We start from the raw sequence: 22,416 nt of genomic DNA, 5'->3' as shown, positions 1-22,416 counted from the left end.
GAACACATGGACACAGGGAGGGGAACATCACACACCGGGGCCTGTCAGGGAGTGGGAGTGCTAGGGGAAGAATAGCATTAAGAGAACTATCTAATGTAGATGACGAGTTGATGCATGCAGCAAACCACCATGGCATGTGTATACCTATGTAACAAACCTGCACATTCTGCGCATGTATCCCAGAATTTAAAGTATAATTTTAAAATATTAAAACAGTTGAACTCATGGAGATAGAGAATAGAAGGATGATTACCAGAGGCTGGAACGGTTTGGGGGAAGGGAGGATGGTAACGGGTACAAAAAATAGTTATAAAGAATAAAAAATAGAAAAACTAAATAAGACCTAGTATTTGCTAGCACAGCAGGGAGACTGTAGTAAAAAATAATTATACATTTTTTAAAAAACTAAGAGTATAACTGGATTGTTTGAAACAAAGAATAAATGCTTGCAGTAATTACCCTGATGTGGTAATTATGCACTGCATGCTGGTATCAAAATATCTTAGGTAACCCATAAGTATATACCTACTATAGATCCACAAAAATTAAAAATAAAAAAAGAAAATAGGTGTAAGAATCTTGACTAAAATATTAGTAAAAGGAATATAGCCATATGTTGAATAAGTAACATGTCATGACAAGGTAAGGTTTATTTCAGGGATGTACAAATGGTTCAATACTGGGACATCTTAGGGAAAAAAAGTATAGATAATAAAATTACCTACAATTGCATAATCCACAAAAAGCTAATGCTAATGTTTTGGTGAATTTTCTCCGTGTGTGTGTGTGTGATAGTCTTTCTATAAGGGAAATTATCCTGTTGTACATGCTTATTATTGTCATAACTTTAGTTCTTCTAAAATGTAGATTATAATGGACATATGCTTTATCATATGATTATAATTTTAAAAGTCTTTTATTCTTAAACACTTCAGGTATCTTCAATTTTTCATTATTTCAAATAATAATTAAAAATAACTATTTTTAAATACCATTATTTACCATGGTAAATAAATTCGCCGTGATGGTGAATGCTTTTATATTTAAATCTTTGTCTGCATCTGATTCTTAGGCCATAGAGGTAGATTATTTGTCCTGTGTTTTAGTTGTTTATGTCATGCATGATGGATCCTCTAGTGGACAAAAACAAATTCAGACAATACATTTGTGTGAATTAGGAATATGTTTGGCTGTCAGTAACAGAAAACTACCCTTAGAGTAACTTACACAAATCGGGATCTGTTTTTCTCCACAGTAAGCAATGTGGAGGCAGGTGGCTGCAGGCATTGGCTCGGTGGCCAGCATTTCTGTGATTTTTTAAAATGTTGCCTTTCAGCTCCAATCATGGTTGCCACTGCTCAACCTCTTCCTGACTTCCTTAGTTGGCATTCAAGTAAAAATGTCAGGAAGAAAGACATTGAGCAATGCCAACCACGACTTCCCTTTAATCAGGAAAAGCAGAAGGCCTCCCAAGCCCTCAGCATACTTTGGCCTGGATCTCACTGGCTAGCACTGGGTCACCCGGGCACCCTGGACTGCAGGAGAACTAGAGAAAGCAAGTGTCTCTCCTGGGGCTGGGCTCATTGCTGCTTCCAATAAAAGAAGGACTATGTTACAAGGCAGGTGGGGGAGGAAGGAGATTGGGTAGGCAACCAAAAGTACATGCCTCAAGATTTATTTAACATTCTTAGCATGGAGGATGCATCTATATGCATTATCCCAATCACCCCACTCTTCCCCACACACTTTAGACTAAGATGGGGTAGATTTATGTACCACTTGCTTTCATAAATTTTTCTTCAGTTTTGTATAACTTTAAAAAGCTACAGTACTCAAAGAGCATTCATTTCCTGGATGGAGCCATTTAATTTAAGGTAAATAACTGGATTACCTGACTGTTAGCTTCCTCCAATAACTTTAAGTTGTTTTAATGCAGCCACAAGCCTGAGGGAGAAAGCACAAATGAAGTACTGCTTTTAGCTAAAAATTAGGAGAAAACATTTTAATTTCTCCAAGCTATTGCAGACTAATAAATACACGAAAGGAACAACCTGGCAGGATAAATTTGTCTCCTGGGTTATCAAACCATTCTCAGCATCTCACTGTGGAAGAAAATCCAGGGTTTAACTTTGAAATCTCAGTGGTGTGCTTGATGTGAGGAACATCTGAAATATGTGTTGTTATAGCTGGGAAATGGAGAAATGGTTTATGTTAAATAATACTTTGAACTGAAGACATTAAAGAACCAATCACTTGCTTTTTCCATTGTTGTTCAGAAGCTGCAGAACAAAACCCCACAAGATTTTCACTTCAAATGAAGGGTTCCTCTATCCTTTGTAGGATTCCAGGGTTCGTTCAATTGCTTTTCCTCAAAAACATCTTTGATCAAAAACATCAGATTAACCTAAATCTCAAAGTTGGTATCAAGTAATTTTCACTTCAACTCAGGGCACTTATATTCACATGGTACAGCTATCCAGAGGCAGGGCAACAGGAGGAGGCGTGCTGAATATTGTGAAAAGAGCTACAAAGAGAAGAGATTAGAACCTTAAAGTGCACACATGTACACACGCATGCTCGGAATTCTCATTAATTTTTTATAAGGCAAAATAACCTTTTAGCAACACATGACTCTTAATACAATTTGTTTCACTGTCCTCTTTGCTCAAATGCAATCGTTTTTACTTTCAGGAAGGCAAGATCATGCCAGTCAAATATGAAGAAAATTCTCTTATCTGGGTGGCTGTAGATCAGCCTGTGAAGGACAACAGCTTCTTGAGTTCTAAGGTGTTAGAACTCTGTGGTGACCTTCCTATTTTCTGGCTTAAACCAACCTATCCAAAAGGTAACATTTTAAATTATCTTAAGCTGTTTACAACTTTCCCTGTTCATGCATGTGAGGTTCCTCCAACCCCCTCCACAGGCCTGAGCATGTTAACAAGGAGGATAAATCAGGATGCATGTCGCAGTGTCTCAGTAATTAGCATGAGAGATGAAAGAGCAGGAAAATGACAGCCCGTGACTATTGAAGGGAAGGGAAGGAGCAGTAGGGTTAACAGGAGGCAGATCAGGAAGACAATGGCATGGCATTACCTGCAGCTTTTGTTTATGACACTCCCACTTCTTTCCACTCTGCCCCTTTATCTCAGTTGTTTGCACCTTCCAATTTTACATTTTTTTTATTTCTAAGGCATAGAATCAAGGGACTAAGAAACTGTCATACTGCCGAGTCTTTATTGTGTTCAAACCTAGAATTATGGGACAGCCAAAAGCTGCTATGGGTATTGGCTGAGATTCCTCTCAAGTTCAGAGCTTGAATATTAGCTTCCAAGTCCAGTGAAAGTAAGTGCAGACTCCCTGGGGTTCACAGCTAGGCTGGAGCATATCTTTGAGCTATTTCTGGGTAATGAAGGGCAAGTGAGCCCGGTGGGCCTCACTCTCCCTCCTGAGTTACTCCTGTCCCCTGAGTTGTCTCACTATTTCTACTGTAGTCACCACACTGGCCTCCCAAAGGCCTATTTTGTAGCTCTGGTTCAAGTGTGGGGGAAAAAAAGGCCTTTCTCCTAGCACAGCTGAGATAGGCTAATGTTTTCTGAAAGATTTTATGGAAGACTAGCAGACAGCAGCATGGAAATAAAGAAAATATAGGCCTTTAAAACCACTAGGCTTGGTGGGCACACAGGGAAAAAACTGGGCAGTTAGTGTTTAATAGGTACAGTTTCATTTTTTGCAAGATGAAACATGTTCTAGATGGTGGTGATGATTGCACAGCAATGTGAATGTACTTCATGCCACTGAACTGTACACTTAAAAATGGTTAACATGGTAAATTTCGTTATGTATATTTTACAATTTTTAAAAATACCCACCAGGCTTAGGAAGTACAGGTTTCTGATCTGCCACGACTAACTTATTCTTATGGTTCACAAGTCTCATTCTGTCCCAAAGCTGGAGAAGATGGCTCCTCTCCAGCCTGGGTGAGGCAAATAGGATTCAGTGACAAGCCACTGGCAGTAGCTGCCCGGCACAGTGGGCTGAGAAACAGCTGGAGACCACATACAGGCTCAGTAAGAAAGAATTCCGAACTCAGTCAGCAGAGGCTGGCTGGCTGAAGGGGGCAGGAGAGGGGCTGCCAAATGGGCTGTGCTGTTGCCATTCCTGCTCTTGCTCCTATGGGTGGTCACAACTCACAGTTCTATGATGGCTTGCCAAGTTCTGGCTTTCTGTTCCACACCTGCCACCACCTGGGTGGGCCTTCTTACTTTCTGTCGCCCAGGAACTCCCACCTTTTCCAGCTGAGGACAAGAGTCTGCAGTGTGCTACCAGTTAGAGCTCTCCCCAATCTCATTGAGGACAAGCCTCTTACCCAGAGAGTTCATTCACTCATTTGACAGACGTTCATGAGGGCCTAGCACGTGCCATAAACTTGTTGTAGGTATTTGAGGTGCATCCGTGAATAGAACAGACAAGAACCCGTGCCCTCAGGGAGTTTTGCATTGCAGCAAGGGGAGACAGTAAATAAACACTAAATTAAAATAAGAAAATTGTATAACATGATACAAGGTGCTATGGAAAATGCCAGTGCAGGGCCATGGGGTGGGCACTGGAAATCGGAACACAGCATTATTGGCAATGCTAAGACAACTGATAGGATGAGTAATTTCTCACTTGGGGAAAGAGCTTCTTCCCTACATATCCAAGATGTGGCTTGTTCCCTCCCAGCCCAATAGTGTGACCACATTTTAAGTATTCAATCACCACAACATCCATACAAGAATTACACATATTATGTACACAAGAAAAGTGGAAAACACCTCAATGCCCCCAGATTAGAAAAGGTAAATGTTGATTATATCCATAAAATGGAATATCATAGATATGAAAAATGGATTCCCCCATCTCTCATAAGTACAGTTATATTTTACAATACAATCAAGAAACTCTGATGATGCCAGGCTTCCTACCACCTAATTCTAATAAAAGCACCACACTCCAGGGTCCAGCGGCCCATGCCCTTGGATCTTGAAGCCAGCAGGTCATCAGTGTCACACAGCTGTATTATCAGAGACACGGGGAATGACAGCTGGACATAGGTCAGAGGGGAACGGGGAGAGCTGACACCTGCTGAGCTCTGTGTGTCAGGCATGGTAGTAGAGAATTACGCTTTGTCCTCATTTAATCTTTGCCAACAACTGTTGGGGTAACTACTCGTTCCCATTTTATAGATGAAGAAACTAAGGTTCACAGAGATAAGTAATTTGCCTAAGGTCATTTAGTTAGTTAAAAGAAGCAGAACTGTGATCAAATCCAGGTCTCACTGGTGCCTCTCCAACCATGCTATCTGTGGAAGCTACCAATGGCTTTAAAGCACATCTTAGTTCTCCTAAATAACAAAGCATGATATAATCCTCATCACCTAATAGTTCAGTGCTTATTATATGCAACACACTGCTTAAACCTTTAGACAGATTCTCATTAACCCTATCACTACCCTATGAATTAGATATTACTATTATCCCCATTTTACAGATAACGAAACGGGCTCAGAGAGACACCAAAATCCAAGCTGTGTGGTACTTTCTACTTTTTTTTGAGATGGAGTTTCACTCTTGTCACCCAGGCTTGAGTGCAATGGTGCAATCTCGGCTCACTGCAGCCTCTGCCTCCCAGGTTCAAGCGATTCTCCTGTCTCAGCCTCCCAATTAGCTGGGATTACAGGTGCCTGCCACAACGCCCGGCTAATTATTGTATTTTTAGTAGAGATGGAGTTTCACCATGTTGACCAGGCTGGTCTCGAACTCCTGACCTCAAGTGATCCGCCTGCCTCAGCCTCCCAAACTGCTGGGATTACAGGCATGAGCTACTGCTCCTGGCCTGTATTTTGGTTAATTGGCAGCCATCAGCCCTGCTGCAGGGCCCATGAGGCTATGTGGTAAACTAGAGCCAGGGAGTTCACACTGGGCACCTACCTATGCCACCCATTCTGTGATCTTGGCCAAGTCACTTGGCCTTTCTGAGGCTTGATGCCCTCATATATAAAAGCATTTGCTTTTTCTATCCCATAGGATTTTTAAAAAGAATAAACCAAGATATTTCCCTTGCAAACTGTAAAGCTTTATACTGATATAGTCAATCCATTAGAAATACTTAGGGCTACAATTAACAGAATATTTGATCAACAGTGGTTTCAACAAACACAGGTTTATTTTTTTCATATAGCCAGAAGCCTAGAGAGAGGAGGTTTTTGACACTATCAGCTACTCAATGATACCATCAAGTCTCTTTCCAGTTACCATTTTACTACCTGTAGCATGCTGGCTTATGGTGCCTATCACTTCATAGTCACAAGTTGACTCTCATAACTCCAGATATCACATCTGTGTTCAAGAAAGGAAAAATAAGACAGGGAAGCCTATCTGTCCCCTTTTACCGAGAAAGCAAAAGCTTTCCCAGAAACTGCACTAGCGTATTCTGCTGATGTCTCCCTGGTCAGATATGTCTCACCTGGCCACTTCTAATTGCAAAGGAAGCTGGGGAAATGAATGGTGTTTTATTTTCTCAGCCCCAGTAGTGAAGGCAGACCAAAAGAAAGGGGGGAGGTGGTGTTGAGGTTTGTCAGACCATCTTACAATGTCATCCTCAATTAGTATTACAAAACCAAATTCAGATTATCTGTATGTTTAACTATTAGCCCAAGACTCTAAAACATGCTTTATTATTACAAACATCAGTACAAAAATTTTAAGCCATCTGGTTATGCACAAATTTTGATATCCTTTTCTTATGTTTTTCACCCTGATAAACACAGATCTAATTTCCTTAATTATTCAAATAAAGGGATTAATTTACAGAAATTTTTGCAGAAATCCAGAGGGAAAGAAGAGAAGTGGTAAGAAAAATTGTTCCAACTACCACAAAAAGACCACACAGTGGACCACGGAGCAACCCAGGCACTGGAAGACTGAATAATGAAACCAGACCCAGTGTTCAAGAGGACTCACAAGCCTTCAATCCTGATAATCCTTATCATGTGCGTTCCGGTGCTTTTTGACATGATTAGACAAATGCATTAAACATAGTGCCAAGGCCGGGCGTGGTGGCTTACGCCTGTAATCCTAGCACTTTGGGAGGCAGGGGTGGGCAGATCACGAGGTCAGGAGTTCGAGGCCAGCCTGGCCAACATGGTGAAACCCTGTCTCTACTAAAGATACAAAAAATTAGCCAGGCATGGTGGCACACGCCTGTAATTCCAGCTACTCCGGAGGCTGAGGCAGGAGAATCGCTTGAACACAGGAGATGGAGGTTGCAGTGAGCCGAGATTGGGCCACTGCACTTCAGCCTGGGTGACAGGGCGAGACTCCGTCTCAAAAAAAAAAAATAGTGTTGAAATGGTGTTTGTACTTGAGGTTTCAAACGCGCATATAAGTATTCAACTTAGACTTTTATTCAATTATTTTAAAAATACATTTTCATTTGTTGCAAAGTTGTTTTTTTGTTGTTGTTTCACTGCCTGGGAATCGCCTCCCAGGTTCAAGCAATTCTCCTGCCTCAGCCTCCCAAGTAGCTGGGATTTCAGGTGCCCACCACCATGCCCAGCTAATTTTTTGTATTTTTTTTTTTAGTAGAGACAGGGTTTCACCATGTTGGGCAGGCTGTTCTCGAACTCCTGGCCTCAGGTGATCCACCTGCCTTGGCCTCCCAAGATGTTGTTGGGATCACAGGTGTGAGCCACCGCACCCAACCTTTTGCAAGGTTTATAATTAAGGGTAAGCACACTTAAGCATTACCTCTGTAGTGTAAAATCCTGATTGGCTGGTAACCCTTATTCAGTTGTTTTCTGTGCTCTCCTTTTTTTGAGTCACAGGCAAATTCATGAAAACAAATTCATATCAGGAATTTGATTATTTGAAAATGTTTCCTAGAGTGCTCCCTGGAGGCAACATATGGAATGGAAGTATTCTCTTTCCCCCTTTATATCCACTTTATTCAACAGGCAGTCATTTAGGCACCTGCTCTTTCCCAGGCTCTGTGCACAGTCAGGAGACTGTGCCCTCAGGGGCTCAGTCCAGTTAGAGGATAGACCCACACTTAGATGTAAAATGCTTTAGGCTGAAACACTGAAAAGTGATGTTTGTGAGGATGACACGAGGTGTCATCTGCCCTCAGGGGCTCTCAGTCCAGTTAGAGGATAGACCCACACTTAGATGTAAAACGCTTTAGGCTGAAACACTGAAAAGTGATGTTTGTGAGGATGATACGAGGTGCTAAAAACTCAAATCTTCCACAAAATACTTACCATTATACTTTTCAGGGAGTGAAAAAGTAGAATAGGTATTTATTTGTAGCTAGCTTTTAAAATTAAAAATACAGGCTGGGCGCAGTGGCTCACACTTGTAATCCCAGCACTTTGGGAGGCTGAGGTGGGCGGATCACCTGAGGTCAGGAGTTCAAGACCAGCCTGGCCAACATGGTAAAACCCCGTCTCTACTAAAAATACAAAAAATTAGCTGGCACAGTGACGTGCACCTATAGTCCCAGCTACTCAGGAGGCTGAGGTAGGAGAATCACTTGAACCCAGGAGACTGAGGTTGCAGTGAGCCAAGATCATGCCATTGCACTCCAGCATGGGTGACAGAGTGAGACTTCAACTAAAAAATAAATTAAATTAAAAATACATGCAGAAATTTTTTAAAAACAGTACAAAAGTATATATTAAGAAAAGTGTTTCCCTTCCACTCCAGACACCCTCCCCAAAGCAACCTATTAACAATGACTATTTGTCCAGTTTCTTTGCATAAGTACACACACACAGACACACACACATACACACACACACACTTTTAACACAAAACTTTTATACCTTGCTTTCTTTCCAGTTACAATATTTTGGAGATTGTTTTCCTACATAGTACCTCATTCATTTAATGACTACTATTCATTTAATAGTAACTCATTGTATACATAAATGTACAGAAATTTAGTTATGCTTTCATGGCTATAAATTACTTCCCTGTCTTTTGCTGTTTGCAAATACTGTTACAGGATACAATCTTGTACATGACTTATAGGATTATGAGGAGTAAATAAAGGTAATGCAGGTGGAGCTCTTTTAGCACAGGGCTTGAGATACATAGGTGAACAGTAACTTTCTCAATATTAGCTATTAGTATTGTGCCTCTTTGTACACACATGGAAGTCTACCTTTAGCATAAATACCGAAGCATGAGTCTGCTGCATCGAAGTAGATTTACATTTTAATGGGGGATACCAAATTGCTTTTCAAGGAATTACATCAGCCTTATGTCTGCAAACAGTAATGAAAGGACCCACTTCTTACCAAACTTAAAAAAAACTTTCACCAATCTCTTGGGTGTAAATTCTATCTCCTGGTTGTTTATCTTGCTTGTCTTTAATTATGTGTAAGGGTGAGCATCTTTTCATATACTAAGTCATTTGCACGTTTTTCTATGTAGCCTATTCAGTCCAACACTATTTCAGGTGTTGCAAATATATTTCCTAGTTTATCATTTTAAAAATATTTTAGAAAAGCTTGGAGCAAAAAGTATTTTCTAAACAACCAAAGGCTTATCAGAAAATTCAGGATGCCACAATACTTTACTACCTTAGCTTGAAGAATAATAAAAAGAATCTGAATAGACAAATAAAATTTAATATTGCTTATTCCCTAGAGAGCTGGGCTGGCTGAATCTGGCTCAAGGGGTGAGGGCATCAGCCCCTTTATAGACAGGCAGGATATGACTTTGCCTTGGATCCAGTCTTGAGTGACCTGTATCCCTTGAAAAACTCCAATTATATCAATTTTTTCCTTTATTATATGTTGGACTTTAAGCAGCAATGGTTAAAGCATTTATCTCCATGATCTCATTCAGTTATTCCTTTAAAAAAATGTATCTTAGGGTAACATGAGATTTCCTCCCAACCTTTCAATCCTAAAACTTTGTCAGGCCCTCAGATAAGGAAGTGCCTCAACTGACAGGCCTTTTAACTCTCCCTGCCCCATAATTAATAAATAAGGTTGTTGTCTTTTTGCTGTCCCAGATTAACCTATTCAAGAAATAAGGTAAAGAACAGATTGAGTCTGATGAATTAAAAAATGAATGCTTTAAGAGTAAGATAATAAATATTTTGATGACATAACTTGAATATAGGTTGTATCAGATCATGTTGTTAATTTTGCGATAATGGCAATCTGGTTGTAAATTTAGGAAAATATCCTTATTTTGGGGGGCACATTCTAAAGTATTTATGGAAGAAATGTCACAATTCCTCCAATTCTCTTTAAATTAACTTCAGAATTTACTTTAAAATACTAGTTTTGCTTTGATGGACATATAAATTATTTCCCTATCTTTTGCTGTTGCAGGAAGGGGAAAAGCAAATTTGACAATAGGTTAGCAATTGTCCAATCTAGATGAGTCTATTGGTGTTCAATCTATAATTTTCTCTACTCTCCAGTATGTTTGAAATTTTTTTTTTTTACAAGACAGAGTTTCACTCTTGTTACCCAGGCAGGAGTGCAATGGCACAATCTCAGCTCACTGCAACCTCCACCTCCTGGTTCAGGAGATTCTCCTGCCTCCTGAGTAGCTGGAATTACAGGTGTCCACCACCACGCCTGGCTAATTTTTTGTATTTTTAGTAGAGATGGGGTTGGTTTCACCATGTTGGCCAGACTGGTCTCAAACTCCTGACCTCAGGTGATCCACCCACCTTGGCCTCCCAAAGTGCTGGGATTGCAGGCATGAGCCACTGCGCCTGGCTGAGATTTTTAATAACTCCCCCCACTCCCCGACATCCCAAATTAAGATTAAAGACTTTGTTTAAACACCAGAATCAGCTAACTTTAGGAAAGAATCTTAAATTGAATCAAGAATTTAAAGATAAGGGTTTCTTGGGAATGCACTTCAATACCATATTAAAAATAATGCAGAATCTCCACCCTTAGAAGTCCCCAAAAAGGAAAACCAAATATGTAAACCGGGCAGGGTTGGAGGGATGGGAGTTCCTTCCAGTTCTGTAATCTCACCAGCAGTGAAAATGGAGATTTTTACTTCACCAATGTAATCTTGTGTTTATATAACTATACTTACATAAAAAACTAGAAGGCAAAGTTTAAGGCCTTGAATTTTACATGTTTTTGTGGAGTCTTTTCCTGAGACCCCTTTGTCCCTATAGAGATAACATCCCCATTCTGTTACTGAAATGAAAGCAGGAGAAAACTAAATGACTTGACAGTGTTCTCAGAGCCAGTGCAACTGGAATTGAAATCTGTCTTTAGCCTAGATTGATGAGTTTCAAAATGTGCTTCTAGAGCCCTGGAAGCTATTACTGCAAGAAGCCACAAGCATTCCACTGACTTAGAATTAGCAGTGGCAGAAATGCTACTTTTTATCATAATGCTTCCTTCTTGCTTTCCTACTTAAAACAAGCTGAGTTACTAAGTGGTAACCATAGTTCATTAAAGGCATGGAGAAACTTCAGGATATCGTTTTAAAAGACAAAACAACTTTCTAGTCAGTGACAGGTGAGGTAGGTGTAGATTCCTTGGTGTCAAAAGGAATTATGAATGACAGCAGTAAACATGAATTATGAATGACAGGGTACACAAGATCAAACCCTTTACAGATTACACCTTCCTGTAGCAGTGAAAAATTCAGAATCTTATTTAAAAATAACATGCATGCTATGACCTTCTCATTATGCAGTTATCACAAATAATTATCTTTTATTTCACAGCAGCAGGAAGGGGAAAGCATGACATTCGACCCTAGACTGGATCACGAAGGAATCTGTTGTATAGAATGTAGGCGGAGCTACACCCACTGCCAGAAGATCTGTGAACCCCTGGGGGGCTATTACCCATGGCCTTATAATTATCAAGGCTGCCGTTCGGCCTGCAGAGTCATCATGCCATGTAGCTGGTGGGTGGCCCGTATCTTGGGCATGGTGTGAAATCACTTCATATATCATGTGCTGTAAAATAAGAACTAGCTGAAGAGACAACCAAAGAAGCATTAAGGCAGGTTGATGCTGATGGGACCACAAAATATTTTTACACTCAACCTGAGCGGTTATTCTTGACACTCTTAACAGAATTTTTTTCAATTGTTTTCCAGAACTTTAGTATATGCAAATGTACTGAAAGGGTAGTTCAAGTCTAAAATGCCATAACCCCTTTATTATTTGTTATTTTTTATTTGCATTGCTTTGCCATAAGTCTTCCCTTGCTTGTATCTTCCAAAGCTATTTTGAAATAAACATGAAAATTTACAATTTGCCAAAAATCTCAATTGTACACTTGAGCTCCTTTTAATTAAGTCATGATGAAAATAAGTCATTGTTATTTGTATGGAATTCCTCAACTCTTCTTAATCTTTTTTGTCCCCAGAATTCCCAGATAAAAACACACAGAAAAAGGAAAGGATATATAATGGAATCTACCTAAAAGTGAACATTTTTAGCCTCAACCTGGAAGCTCATGGGGAATTATTTGAGTGCACTGGCATGTGACCTGTGTTAAGAGTCACCTCCAGGGAAACAGCACTAGGATAAAGAAAAATGCAGTCGAAGATAAATCAGACTTGTGGGGAGGAAGGACTTTATTGACATTCTGAAAAGCAGGTCTTCACACCTTTCTCAATCTGTTTTCAGTAAGTGGTCACTGGGCATGAAGAAGCATAATGATTTTTACCTTTGTAGTACAAATCAGGCTGCGGCTGTAGTCCAATTACCAATAAGTTACTCTCCTAGTTACAGGGCTGACAGTGTTGCTTGGCAGATACAGCTGAGGAGGAATAGCTTATTTATGTATAATGACATAAAGAAAGTCTCTCAGGAACAAGGACTGTCTTTAGAAATTGAAATATTAGATCAAGAGGATGAGCAGGTATTTTATATTTTTGACATTTCAGTTTTGCATCCCACAGTTTGATAGATAAACAACTTTCCTAAGGAAAATAGAAGTTTTCCAAAACACAGATTCTGAGACGACAGAAAGGTCTTGATGCCATGATCTCACTACACTCTCATATTCAGAATATACCTTATTATTGTGTATTCCACAGTAAATCCCTAATACTGGTGTTTTCCAATTAAAGTCTATAAAAATGATACAGAATTTTAAAAACCTGGTTTTCAGGTGAACACTCAGATCCCTCCATTTAATGAAATACACAGCAAGCCTAGGTCTCTGGAGAAAAGAGATGAAGGAAAGGCACCGTAATGACATGTAATGGTCACACTGTTCTCAGGAAGCAGCTACTTCCTGCAGTTATGAATTCTACGTTTAGTCTTTAAAACTGCTGTTACTCTATTAACGAAAGAAATATGCGTCAGTGGTTCTGCATATCATCTCCCAACCCCATGGCTCAGCAACCTGTACTGGGTTCTAAAAATAAAGAGAATGATTTAGCGATCCCAGCCCAGAAGAGCATATGGTCTTATGAGAGATACAGATAATCAAGGCACACCAGACAAAGCCTTGATAAAGATGGAAGCAATGGGCTTCTTGGAGAATGCCTACTCTCTAGATTTTCAAGGATGAGCAGGAGTTAGCCAAGTGAAGGTGACAGAAGATTTGCATTCCAGGCAGAGGGAGTTTGAGTAAGACCAGAGGTGTGAGGTGAAGCTGCATGGTACAAGCAGGAAAACAGCATTCAGGTCGGGGTAGGAAATATCAAGATGAAAATGTAGGCAGAAGCTTTAAGTGGCATGTTAATTTGGGGAGTGTGTGTGTGTGTGTGTGTGTGTGTGTGTGTGTGTGTGTGTGTGTGTGTAGGAAATAGGAAATGAAAAGTTGCAGGCAAGGAGGGAGCTGGTTAAGTTTTCACCTTAGATGAATCCCCCTTGGTAGCTTCCCATGTGAAAACTGAGCAGGTGCCATACAGGCCAAAGAGGCATCTTAATAAGGACAGCAGGTCATAAGGGAAGGCTGACTTTTGAAAAGATGCTCCCTTTCAAAGCTTCATAATTAGATGAAAATATAGGAGGTGCGTAATTTACTTCTAACAGGCCAAGGGATTATGTTGTGTTATGAAACGTCACTAAATACCCAAGGACATCAATTTAACAGAAAAAATCAGGATGATTTAATAACAGAGGAAAAATTCAAGGTTGGATTAAGGATAGGAATGACAAAGGAGACTTAAATTGTATTCAAGGATGAAAATAAGGGTCTACTTTGAAAGAGAAGTGGACAGATGAGCATTCAATAAAGGAAGAGAGGGCAACAGGGAAGAATTACAAATTTCTTCACAACTTGGTACTACTAATTTCTCAAATTACTTTTAACCAGGCCAGTCTAAAAGTTGCAAATACAGCCGTTTGCTGTGCTGAATCTTGACTGAAATGTTAGTATGTATGTATAGACTTATGTGTATTATTGGTACTTTATTAGATACTCATTTAATTCTCAGTAGTGGTACAAACCAATCCTGATGGAACATCTCAAGTTAGATTTCAAGGTCCTAGTTTGACTCGGAATGGAAGGAAATATGTGACAGCTGCCATTTAGTCAGCACATGGAAAATGTTTTCATTTTCTGGCTGCAAAAACTTGTGTGTTTTTACACCTCCCCTTCCACCAGCACCTCAAATAACTGTGACACTAAAAAAGTAGATAAAATACTAAGAATAACCACTTAACCCACTCAACAGTTTCTTACATCAGATTTTATTATACTGAAATACAAGCTACATTTTTACAAAATAGAAATTCTTTGTGAGTGGATTGACTTAATTTTATTTCTGTATAAGCTAAATATGTTGATCTGTTTTATGAACATGTATTTTATAAAAATGGTCACAATATATTTTTTAAGTTAACTGATTTATTGAGGGAGGAGGAGAGAGTTGACCAAAGTCTACATGCATAGACAGTCCTAAAAGCGTATCTCAAACATGAAGATGTAAATTTGAGAGTTAATGATACAAATTTCAGCAAAAACATTTTACAGGCAGAGAGTGTTTTGGTGTTTATAAAAGCTGAACTCCTTTTGAAGGGCTTTTGTACAAATACGCATGCTCATATACTATATGCATATATAGGTGTACTTCATTTTGAGAAAGTCCAGTATAATACTAGCATCAAATTTACAAAACAGGTTTAGTGTTGACTGACTGAAGAACTCACTACAGGTTTTACTTCAACTGCTTACATTCAAAAGTATTCAATTTACAAATTTTAGGTACTTACTGTGTAAGATAAGTACATCTATACATAAATACTTTTATGCAGGTATAATATAAACATAGCAAATAGCTGAGGCTATTTTCTAAGGTGTTTGGCTTAGTGAACCTTTTTTACGTCTTTATAGTTTTAAAGTCAAATACATAGCAGTCTTTATTTGGGTGTATGTTATCACAGAGGAATAAAAATCAGTAATGGGACTGGGAACAGTATACCCACTAAGTTAAATTAAGTCATTGGTTAAAACACCAAATTATTCAAAACCATTTAAGAGATATGCCCCACTAAATTCCCTCTGAATTTAGTAATTTACAGATGTTGTGTTTCGTATTCCTATTCTCACCTTTGTGCCTGCTCCTTTGCAAACATTCTTTTCACACCAAATTCTTAGAACTGAATCAGAACTGCAGAAAATCCAACACCTTTTCTCTCCTCTGCACATGGCTACAAAAATTCTAATAGTAACAAGATAGTGTGAAAGACATACCTCTATATACTTTTTACTAGCATTGCATTTGCAAACTTACTTGAAATTACTTTTTTAAAAAAACAGGATTTCTATGGCGTCCTGTCCTTCAGGGTTCCTTCTAGAATTGCTAAGAATTTTCTTTTCAGCTGCCTATATTTCATCAGCCTTGATAATTAATCATCTTTTATACTAAATTTGCCATATACTGACAAAGTCAAAGACCTGTAATAAACTAGACAAGCAAAAACTTTCTCTTAGCGGGACTAATGCTGTTAAAGGCAAGTGGTTTCCTTTCTATTAAAACCATATTCCTGCCTGTTAAGTTACTGAGGTAACTCCAAAAAATTAAGCAGTAAAAAAGATCTCCATGGGATGTGCCCTAACACAAATTCTACTCGGCCTATTCAACCAGCACCATAATTTTTAACATTCACTTAGCACCTATGGGTAATTAAACAGGCATCATCTGAGAATATTCCAGTTGCTAAATGGTACCCCATTATTAATTAGTACTATGCCATGGCTCTCTATAAGTATTTCTCTGCTCAGTTCTAGTAATATCTTAGCAGTGATAAAAGTGTTTTGCCCAAATAGTTACTCTCATTTTGTTTCACTTTGATTGAAACAAACATTTGATTTTCTTTCATCATGTGCTGTCATACGGTGATATGGATTCAATAACTTAATCATAATGACCCCCAAGATTAAGAAGAAAAAAAGCATCATTCAGCATCTCTCCTCTACCTTTTAATTTCTATGTTAAGAGGGAAACAAAACCTTCAAAGGAGCAAGCCAAGTAGCTTTTCCTCTTCTCTAAACTTTACTGGAAATAAGGCATTAGAGGTGATTAGTGCTAATCTCACTTCTGTTCTCTCCTTTACTCCTTGACATCACTGTGTTCTACATGCAGTCCTCCAGGTCACCTGCTTCAAAACCATCACTTCATTCAAAACAAAGATTTACTGGATCCTCTCTCAAAGGTACTGATTCAAAATCTCAGGAGGAAAGTAATGAAGGTCTACATTTTTAAAAATAAGCTTCCCAAGTGAGGGTTACTCACCAATAAGCTTAAGAACCACTACCCTATATATTATACAAAATAGCTGCCCAATGTTATAATTTTAGTTGTCTGATATCAGAACGTCAGCAGAGGATTAGGGTAAATCAGCTAAGCATGGTGGCTCACGCTTGTAATCCCAGCACTTTGGGAAGCCAAGGCAAGAGGATTACTTGAGGCCAGGAGTTAAGAGAGCAGCCCGGGCAACACAGCAAGACCCTGTCTCTACAAAAAAAAATTTAAAAATTAGCTTAGTGCACTAGTAGTGCAGTCCCAGCTACCTGGGAGGCTGAGGCAGGAGGATCACTTGACTCCAGGAGTTGGAGGTTACAGTGAGCTACTGTGTGCCTGGACAGCAGAGCAAAACCCTGTCTCCTAAAAAAAAAAAAAAAAAGATTAGGATAAATAAGTTTTAAAAGAGAGTCTATCACCAACGATCTGAGTGAGTTACATTAAAAACCTGTATGAAGAAAAAAGTATATGAGATGACAGCATTCTGGAAAAAGTGCATCTGTAAAACCAAAGGTTTGGACTACATAGTATTTAAGATCCATTCCAGCTCCAAAATCCTGACTTCGTTTTTGTCTCCTCATACTGACAGTGGATGAAATGCAAATACATGTTTGCATTCCAGGGAATAAGAGGTTCCAAAGCTACCTCTAGTCTTGTCAGATGGCCCATAAAAACATGCTCTGTTGATCTGATTTTAACAACTCTAAAATAAAATCCTATGCTACACATATTCCTAAGTCCCTGTTCACAACCGGTCATTCTATAATCTTGCCTTGGTACTTATTCTGCTGTAACTGTACTTATATTCCAGAACAAGAAATAGCTTTGCTAAACAAAGATTAGACTAACATATGCTATTACCTATAGTTTAATGTGTTAAGGAATAAACGGCAGACATAAGTTGAGTATTCAGGCTGAGGGCTTCTTTCCACCACCACAAGCTAAGTTCCATGAAGACAGGGAATTTTGTTTACCTAGTACCTAGCACCTAGCTCAGTGTCTGACGCGTATTTGGCAATCAATGAATATTTGCTGAGTGCATAAATGAATGAGTGGATGTCATGAACCAAGTTCTTTTTCAGATACCTGTATTATTCTATTACATACCTTAAAGTAAAGGCTCACTCAAAGAAAAAGCGTATGGCTTTTGACAGCAAAGACTTGAAGGGCCTCAACGGTGTTGATACTGTTTAAAAATAAAGTATACAACCCTCATCAAAGAGGGTTTTCTAGTATTCAGTATCTCAAAATTTCTTCAGGGATTCCAGAAAAAAAATGGACACGTGAGCAATTCAAACTTTTGTCTCCAAGAAGATTGGTAGGCTTATAAATTGACTCACTCTTTGTTTCCAGATTGCTACATATGCTCAAACCTAATTCCACTCCTGGCTTTTAAGATCTGGCCTCTCCTGTACTCTCCCCAAGACATTTGGGCTCATAATTTTGTATGAATGGAGGGCTAACCTAGTTAGAAAGTAAACTTCAGTCCGTTCAATTAAAACACAAAACAAAACAAAACAAAAAACAGCCGGGCACAGTGGCTTACGCCTATAATCCCAACACTTTGGGAGGCCAAGGTGGGTGGACTGCTTGAGCCCAGGAGTTTGAGAGACCAACCTGGGCAATACAGGGAGACCCCATCTCTACACAAAATTTAAGTTTGAGATGCCATTTTTTGGAGGGGTGTCCTGATTTATTTTATTTATTTTATTTATTTATTTATTTATTTATTTTTTTAGATAAGGTCTTGCTCTTTGCCCAGGCTGGAATGTAATGGCATGGTCGCTGGGAGTGGTGGCACACACCTGTAGTCCCAGCTACTCAGGAGGCTGAGGAAGGAGGATTGCTTGAGCCCAGGAGACGGAGGCTGCAGTGAGCTGCGACCATGCCATTACATTCCAGCCTAGGCAAAGAGCAAGACCCTATCTAAAAAAATAAAAATAAAAATAAATAAATAAAATAAATAAAATAAATCAGGACACCCCTCCAAAAAATGGCATCTCAAAATTAAATAGCAAAAAAAAAAAAAAAAAGTACTTGGATATCACACTGGTTTTGATTAGTTATATAACTGTTACTACCTCTAACAATGTAGTTAAAATTAGCTCTCGTGGCTGTGGGTTAAAAACCTACTTAAAAATTACAATCCTGTCAGAAACGGTGGTGCACGCCTAGTCTCAGTTACTGAGGAGGCTGAAGTGAGAAGATCACTCGAGCCCTGGACTTTGAGGCTATAACACACAATTATCACGCCTGTGAACAGCCACTGCACTCCAGCCTGAGCACCATAGCAAGACCTCATCTTTTTGAAAACAAATTACTATTCTATTTACATTGACAAATAAATGATCAACTTTAAGGGCTTGACATTTTTTAAAAACCCCAATTTTAAACACTATGGTTTGGGATGAGTAACTTCCAATATTTGAGTACATACTATGTGAAAGGCACTATGCTATGTATCAAAGATCCAAAGCTTAAGTAAATAACACTAACTGACCAAGACACACAAGGTAAAACAGACACAGCCGCAACTAACCCTAAAACATGTGACACCATGAAGGTGTCATAAATAGAGGCATAAACAAGGCACTCCCACATCACAACTAGAGTGGCAATGCATTTCAGTAGAGGGCATGGAGTGGGGAGTTCCACAAGAGTACTGACATTTTAATTGAGGTCTCATAGAATGAATGGAAGAAAATAAGGGCATTCTGTGCAGTGATAAGACCATGAGCAAATCCATCCAATTCTGGGAGCCTGTTCTCTATGTACCAGGTGCTACACACACAAAGATGGAAGCCAGACCCCGCCCTCAAGAAACTCAGTCACACGGGGGAAGAAATGAATCAACTGTAATGTACTGGTCTGACAAACAAGGAATAGATTAGCACTCTCAAGCATGCTCATGACACGTTGTGGTTTTGGTATGACTCCATCAAAGGATCCAGTGATGTCTCAACCATAAGCAAATAACCCAATCCAATGCCACGAAAGTCAGTAACAGAGTTGCAAAAGATTAGACTGCTTTCCTGGAGGTAGCATACAAACTCAGTTTTGACACATCAGTAGGAAACTGGAGATGCCCAGGAGGGGCAGAAAAAGGAATGAAAATACACGACATATTCAGAAACAGCAGATGTCTGAACACTAAAAACAAAGAATATGCAATAGACTGTAAGTGCCCTTTGCAGAAAAAGTTTGACCATGACTAGAAGATTCTTGTGTGTCTGGGAGCTTTAGTACACAGCAAAGCAGTGACAAGAGATGTGGCCAAAAATTTTGGCTGGGGTTGAATTCTGAAAACTCTTGAATAGCAGGTAAATGCCAGACTCACCCTCCTTTGAAGAATTTCAACACTAAACAGGACTGAGGGGAAAAAATAAATCAAGGACTTTACATTTAAGTAGCATTTATTGGTAACATAATTTGAGTCAGGACTTAGTTATTAAATCCTCACAATCCTGAGGGTTAATTATCATCCAGTGTTATAAAAAAGTTCAGATAAGTCACTTGCCCTCAAAACACACAATTATGAAAGTATCAGAACTGGGATTGTAAGGGTCTAGATTCATAAGTTACTACTCCTTCCATTACAAAACAACACCTCTCTCTGTGGTGAAGTATAATTTTTTAAAGTCAATTGTTTTGAAATAGCAAAATAATAATAATAATAAAGGAAATGCACTCAATTTCTTAAGCATGTTTCATCCCCCACTGGATATATATCCTCAGCCTAAGCTCATTACTTATGAATGTGTTCACTTTCAGTCACTTCAAGCCACAGAAAAAGTTTAGAAAACAGATAATCAGTAAAAAGTGGTAGTTGTGAGAACTCCCAGCTGACAGTGAGCCCATATTAATGTCTACACACTTGTACATGCTCCACACTGATTCATTTGGGGCAAGAATAATAAGATTGATGAATTAACTCTTATAAAAACATCTATCAGCGGGCTGGGCATGGTGGCTCACGCCTGTAATCCCAGCACTTTGGGAGGCTGAGGCGGGCGGGTCACAAGGTCAGGAGATGAGACCATCCTGGCTAACACGGTGAAACTCTGTCTCTACTAAAAATACAAAAAATTAGCCGGGCATGGTGGCGGACGCCTGTAGTCCCAGCTACTTGGGAGGCTGAGGCATGAGAATGGCGTGAACCGGAAGGCGGAGCTTGCAGTGAGCCAAAATGGCGCCACTGCACTCCAGCCTGGGCGACAGAGCGATAGAGCGAGACTCCGTCTCAAAAACAAAAACAAACACAAACAAATATCAGCTTCTTTTCACTGATGGGAACAACAAGACAATCTGTGGTTTATAAACTGCGTGATTTTGTACCTTGTATTTTTCACAAATCCTAATAGTTTTACCTTCTGTTTTGAGCTTTGAAATTGAAATGAAAACCAGAGAACTTCCGAAAGTTCCTTAACATTCTACATTTAGTTTATATTTTCTGCCACCATTTTACTTTACGATTCTTTATAAAGTGCTGACAATACTTACATAATTAAGCTCTGTTTAAGTAAAATTATTAAAAACTTTTCATGAATTCTTATGCTCTCCAAAGTACAAATTTTATAAATTACAGTAAAATTGTTAACTAGGTGATATACTTTCCTCAGACAGAATTCCACATCTTGAAAGACTGAACTTACAACACAAAAAAATCTTCTCTAGGATTTCCACCTTCCAGCCTAGGATCATCTGATGTTATCTGTCACATGAAGCACTGCTCTTTGCACTTCACACACATAGATACACAATTCCAAAACCCTCAGATGAGTTTTTGAAGTCAGAATTTTGGATTTTAGAAGATAATGCAATATAGATAGACTATTAATAGTTCCCCTTTATCCATGGTTTTGCTTTCCACAATTTCAGTGACCCACAGTCAACTGCTGTCCAAAAATAACTGTTCACCTAAGTTTTATTGCGGTATATTGTATATTCTATTATTAGTATCTTACTGTGCCTAATTTATAAACTTTATCAAAAGTACACATGTATAAAAAATGTACATACAGCATTCAGTACTGGGGGTCTTGGAATGTATCTGCCACAGTTAAGGGGCAACTGCTGTATTTTGTAACAATTTCAGCAGGATCAGTGCTAGCATTCTATAATTAAACATTTAATATTTCTGCTGCAAAATGTGACTCTTCATATTATAAATTCAGGTCACGTTTTATATCACTTGTCATACAGATGCACACACACACACACACACACACACACACACAAACATTAGTATTTTGAGCCTTCTGGATTAAGATAACTGTGGAGTTACATGAATTCATTCAACTAAGACCATGAGGCATGAGGGGGATCCTATTATCTCCTTTACATAGACGCAAAAACTGAGGCACAGAGACATTAAGCACCTATATCCATTGTCACACAGCTAGTAAGCAATGTAGCCAGGATGATCCCAAACAGGATGGCTTCAGAGTCCATGCATTTAACCACTATGCAATACTGTCTTTTCATGTACTTAACAAAAGCTCTAAATATATATTAATAGTATGCGCAATTGTTTATTATTTAGATCTTCTGTGGCTGCATTATAGGGTACAGTTTTTTAAAAAACCCTATATAGGTATTAAGGACCATTTTCCTAACTCCTTCTAAAGAAACTGAAAATTACCTTTAGGTAAATAGCAGTGTTTCTGAAACA

At 39.0% G+C, this 22,416-nt stretch overlaps 1 protein-coding gene across 5 annotated transcripts in view; it reads left to right on the top strand.

Moving 5' to 3' along the window:
- The window catches only part of CNMD (chondromodulin), a 36,630-nt gene extending 24,323 nt beyond the window's left edge, over window positions 1–12,307 (top strand). For 2 of the 5 annotated variants that reach the window (XM_016925344.4, XM_009427017.5), the window contains 3 exons: window positions 2,692–2,845; window positions 6,852–7,030; window positions 11,758–12,065. In XM_016925344.4, the coding sequence (XP_016780833.1) occupies window positions 2,692–2,845; window positions 6,852–7,030; window positions 11,758–11,973 (549 nt within the window). In that variant the 3' untranslated portion in view covers window positions 11,974–12,065. Of the gene's footprint in view, window positions 1–2,691; window positions 2,846–6,851; window positions 7,031–11,757 lie in introns of all 5 variants that reach the window. The other 3 variants (XM_009427019.5, XM_001136784.7, XM_009427018.5) reach the window with 3 other exon arrangements.
- The last annotated feature ends 10,109 nt before the right edge of the window (window positions 12,308–22,416 follow it).

Source organism: Pan troglodytes, chromosome 14, assembly GCF_028858775.2.
Source record: "Pan troglodytes isolate AG18354 chromosome 14, NHGRI_mPanTro3-v2.0_pri, whole genome shotgun sequence".
Taxonomy (NCBI): Eukaryota; Metazoa; Chordata; class Mammalia; order Primates; family Hominidae; genus Pan; species Pan troglodytes.
Note: the sequence above shows the minus strand (reverse complement) of the source record. Positions and strands in the feature narration are given on the sequence as shown.